Source organism: Gouania willdenowi, chromosome 21 (genome assembly GCF_900634775.1).
Source record: "Gouania willdenowi chromosome 21, fGouWil2.1, whole genome shotgun sequence".
NCBI lineage: Eukaryota > Metazoa > Chordata > Actinopteri > Blenniiformes > Gobiesocidae > Gouania > Gouania willdenowi.
Genome location: NC_041064.1, coordinates 17,025,254 through 17,030,393, shown reverse-complemented (window position 1 = coordinate 17,030,393; position 5,140 = coordinate 17,025,254). Strand labels below are relative to the sequence as shown.

At 37.2% G+C, this 5,140-nt stretch overlaps 1 protein-coding gene across 1 annotated transcript; it reads left to right on the top strand.

The window, feature by feature from the left end:
* The first annotated feature begins 464 nt into the window (after positions 1-464).
* dynlt3 (dynein light chain Tctex-type 3) lies at positions 465-4,073 on the top strand. Its single transcript, XM_028436425.1, has 5 exons — positions 465-569; positions 1,065-1,106; positions 1,194-1,317; positions 1,433-1,510; positions 3,210-4,073. The coding sequence occupies exons 1-5, from the start codon at positions 543-545 to the stop codon at positions 3,284-3,286; spliced, it is 348 nt and encodes a 115-aa protein (XP_028292226.1). The 5' UTR covers positions 465-542; the 3' UTR covers positions 3,287-4,073.
* Positions 4,074-5,140: the final 1,067 nt, after the last annotated feature.

Sequence of the window (5,140 nt, the reverse complement as noted above, 5' to 3'; positions counted from 1 at the left end):
TTGCAGTTACAGGTTTTAAACTAAAGATGGCGTCAGAACAGAGCACAAAGAGCTGCCAAAGAAAGCTCCTCTTTACACTGTCCTCTTCATCAGCTGCTGGCAGACATAATAGTGTAATGGTTCAAGTGGTGATCAGTTCAACTCATGTCATTCAATTACGTCAGGAGCTTCCGTCCTCACAAACACTCATAATCAGCTCAGACTCGTTAAGCGACTTTTAATTTTTTGGTTTGTTTGTTTTTTTGGTTTTTACGATTTACTACAGAATAAAAGTAATGTTAAACGTGTGCTCATTTTATATCCACTAAGAAAATACGAACGAAAATGTAACGTTCGATGTCACTGCTAATGCGGTCACAAGTAATTAAAGACATTTTCAGTAAGCCACAGAACAAACAAAAATAGACGCAAAAAAATTGGTTATTTGATAGTTAAGCATTTTTTGGCAAGTGTCGCGTACTCAACCGGAAGTCAGTCACTCGTTAGAATGGTTACCAGTCAGACGGCAACACCTCACCCCATCGTCCCAGATTGTTGCTAGCATGGAGGAGTACAACTCAGGAGACGAGGTGGGGAATTTCTTCTAATTACGATTTATGTGAACGGAATTATCCTGGTTTTGATTTCAAGGCTATTTCAGTCTATTTTGTTAGTCGTATGTTTGTCCTCGTAGCATCCATTGTGTTAAAAAGCACTGTCGTTGCTTTAGCTTTGTTAGCATTAGCCGAGCTGTCAGTATAGCAGCATCTCTCTGGGGTGTGGCACATGTTATACATTTTTTATTTATTTATTTTTTAACTTAAGTTAAATAATACCTCTTTTATTGTTAATGACAGCTTGTTTATTGGTCCACTGAAGCAAATACATATGCTTTAATTTATGAAATGTCAGCTGTGTTTATTAAACCAAGTGGATGATTTGCTAGGGAAAAGCTCTGTTATTGTTAGCAGCTAACATTATCACTATTATAGATAAATAAAGCGTAGAATAGCAGATAACATTAATATAAACCATAATAATTATTGAATAAAATATATTGATTCATGCTTTTTCTGTCATTTCAGGCTGTCTTTAATGCCGATGAGAGCAGCAGTTTAGTTAAAGAGGTATGTTTGATCCCAACAACTTTCCAACACTTTGTTTTTATTATTTTACTGTGTGTACAAACAGAGCTGTATCTGTGTGTGTTTCAGTGTATTGAAGGTGTGATCGGTGGTACAGATTATAACCAGAGTAAGGTAAACCAGTGGACAGCTTCTATAGTGGAGCAATCGCTCGCTCACCTGGTAAAACAAGGACGGCCACTCAAATACATGGGTGAAGGCTTTTTCTTCGTCTTCTGTGGTTTGATAATAGCAACATTTCTTAGTGGATTGAGTTTAGTAGTGTTGTTTAATATATTTATGTAACAGTGGTCTCTGATGTGTTTCAGTGAACTGCACAATCATGCAGAAGAGCGGTGCTGGTCTTCACACGGCCAACTCCTGCTACTGGGACACTACCACTGATGGTAATACAACTTGGTTAAGTGTGTGTTGTACTTTCGTTAAAGATGCAGTTTAGTTTTGTTTTTTAACATTTTTAGAAAATATTTTGCTTAATTACCATATGAAAGGCTGTCAATAAGGTTAATGTCTAAATACAGGCTGCCATGATGCCCTTAAATAAAAAAAAGCTATATTTCTTTACTGTCTTGTCAACTTAAAGACAGAGTATAGCCTTCTGTCCAGATTTATCCTAAATTTGTCTCAACTTTGCATCTCCACACCAACAGTGACCTCTGCTGTTTACTTCATTTGTGTTTCATCGTCACTTCTTTGCTCTGCTGTTGGGATGACGTTGTGTTTTCTCGCTGCGCTACTGTAGGGATGATGTGTTTTCTAGCTGCGCTACTGTTGGGATGACGTTGTGTTTTCTAGCTGCTCTGCTGTAGGGATGACGTTGCGTTTTCTCGCTGCTCTGCTTTCGGGGTGACGTTATGTTTTCTAGCTGCTCTAGTTTAGGGATGAAATTGTGTTTTCTAGCTGCTCTGCTGTAGGGATGACGTTACGTTTTCTAGCTGCTCTGCTTTAGGGATGACGTGTTTTCTAGCTGCTCTGCTGTAGGGATGACGTTGCGTTTTCTAGCTGCTCTGCTGTAGGGATGACGTTGCGTTTTCTAGCTGCTCTGCTTTAGGGATGACGTTGTGTTTTCTAGCTGCTCTGCTGTAGGGATGACGTGTTTTCTAGCTGCTCTGCTGTAGGGATGACGTTATGTTTTCTAGCTGCTCTGCTGTAGGGATGACGTTGTGTTTTCTAGCTGCTCTGCTGTAGGGATGACGCTCTGTTTTCTAGCTGCTCTGCTGTGTATGTTTCTCCACATTGGCCAGTAACTGCCCAGTTTTCCACAGACTTGCTTCTTGTTTGTGTCTTGAGGAACTATTGTCTGACACAGTTCAGCAGAGAGACAGCGTAACAAGATCATACTTTGGAATTTTAGCTTTTTAACTGTAGCCGTTGAGGTGCAGTACTTGTTTTTAGCAGTGTATGACAAGTATACACCATTGGGGGTATATAACATCAACTTGAACTAGTTGTTAATATCACCATTACATATAGCTTACAGTATGTGTAGGATCTCAGATTTTCTGTTGCTATTTTTTCCAAAATTCCATTTTTGTGTCATGTTGCACTTTTCCCATTCGGTTTCCGTTTCATAAATGTTCCTTGTTGAAAAGACCTTATTAGCTATTCAACTACTACTACAGTACTACAACCAAATAATCTAAAAAGGGTTATAGAGTTAACTAATATTATTTTACATTTTATATGCCTCAGAAGATTTACGAAAACATGATTATTACATTGCTAGCGTGAGCCACAGTGCTGCTATTCCCTTAGGCAATTTCTAAAACTTGAACCGTAACGCGCAAGATTTTGAAAGGGATTATGGGCAGAATTTCACATATTTGTCATTTTGTCACAATTTCTAGAGATTTAATCATGTGTTTTTCAATTAAAAATATCATGTAAATGTGTGACATGTCCCATAACATTGGGCCCGATTTTAAACAAAATGGATAAAGAAAAAGCAGGTCAGATTGATTTCTCCACATCAGGTTAATTCTATTTTCTCTGCCTGTTTTCTGCTATTACAGATAATCGGAGGCCCTATATGTGCTATAAATTCCATGCACATTAATGGATTCCCTGTGTGTTTATTTGTTTCAGGATGCTGCACTGTCAGGTGGGAGAATCGCACCATGTACTGTGTGGTCAGTGTGTTCGTCGTGGCCTTGGCGCTTTGACAAGCCCTCCTTGTCATGTTTGAAGCTGGAGTTCAAAACAAAAGCAAGAGATTTTCATACTAATGTGATGTTGCAAGTTTATCATTTCCTTTTTTCCCACCCAACAGACAACAACTTATGCTGCGTTTTTACTACCTGTAAGTGGGAATGTAGTTACTTTGGTGACTTTCCTACATTGGGAGTAAGTTCTTAAATCTGAAAAAGCTAAAACTGAATATTTGTGAAGGTTTTTTCATTTACTGTAACATTTCCAAACCTCTTTTTTCATGCCTCTGTGCACAATGTTGATATTGCTTGATTAATTTGTGTCGTTTGGTTGTGAGGTGTCTAATGCTTTGACGAATGACCAAATAACTTTCACAGAGGAAGATTCCATTAGCTTTGTGTCATATCTAATGTATATTATTGCTTTGCTTCCTGAAGGAATTTCTCTAAAATAACTGACTGAACTGTTTCTGAAGCCTGATATCCACTGTTAAAATAACTTTTGCTTTTTTTGTTTTGTTTTAGTTTGCAAAGTCGTGTAACCTCCTTTTTTTTTTAGCTAAGTTGATATTTATTTATTTAGTATTTAACAAGCAGTCTTGTTTTTCATTACAAAAAATGTCAGAACTTTACCACAATGGTTTAATAAAATCATTTAATCCTCATGTGTCTGAGGGATTAGTAACTTCAGCCTTAGAACTAAAGGATAGGTTACAGTTTCAGACATCATACACTAGATGTCACCACTGTACCAAATAAGACAGACAACTATCCAATAAATATAAATTTATTTTTGACTTCAGCATGTGTTAAATCGTGGTTTATTGTGTATACAGTGTGCCATCACTTTTTTTTTTGCGTTGAAGGGTTTTTTTTTGTCGTGATTCCTGTCATTCCTTCTCCATACACACAGCAAAAAAATAAATAAAAAACAACTGCATTCCTGCACTCAGTTATACATAAATCAGGACTAATTGTATGCTTCTTTGTCTTTTGTACTTATTAGCAAAGTTTTGAATTTTGGGTTAACTGTAAGTATAAATCTTTTGCAGGAGAAAGGTCGGTCTTCAAACTGCTGTCGACATATCTTTAGCATGAGTTTATAGCTATTTTTCTTTTGATAACTATCAAATGAAACATGTGACCTCTGAAAGGGTTTTTTTGGGGGGGGGGGATAGAAAAGTTGGCAGTTGTTTGTTCCAGGTTTAATTGGCACTGAGATGCTGCAAAAAAAAGGCCAATGTGTGGAAAAATGTGATTAATTAAATCTTTAGGCATTCTAACGCAAGACAAAAAAGCACAATGTGTGTTTCAAGGTTAAAATAAAACTGCAAATCAAACAAGTCATCACCCAAAAACAATTACTCTTGTTATTAATCCATATCACGAGCACTGTCAAATATTTGAACAGATATAGACATATAGACACAGACTCTGACAGGACTAGTAATTAACTTTGAAATCAAAAACAAATAACGCTACATTCAGGGGAAGCATTTCACATCACGACAGCTGCTATATCTTCTTTCTCAGTTTGATCCAAAGACAGTGAAAACCTTTTTTTTGTAAACGTGCAAAAGTCGGTGTTTTACATGAACAACGTGGCGAGATCCGACAGCTCATCGTCGAGCCAAAGTACATCACAAAAGCAGCGCGTTTAGTTCATAAAGCTCTTAACAAGGAGTACAAATGTTGATTGCTCGCAGCCATAAAAGCCAAAGCGGGAGTGCATGAATAAAAAATCAATACCAGATTCACTCCTCTTGGTAATTAACACTTATAATTCACATGTGGCTCAACGCATGCACACCTTCATGCCAGATAGACACTAAATACAATCAATACAAGGTTCTTAATGAACGGTAATGC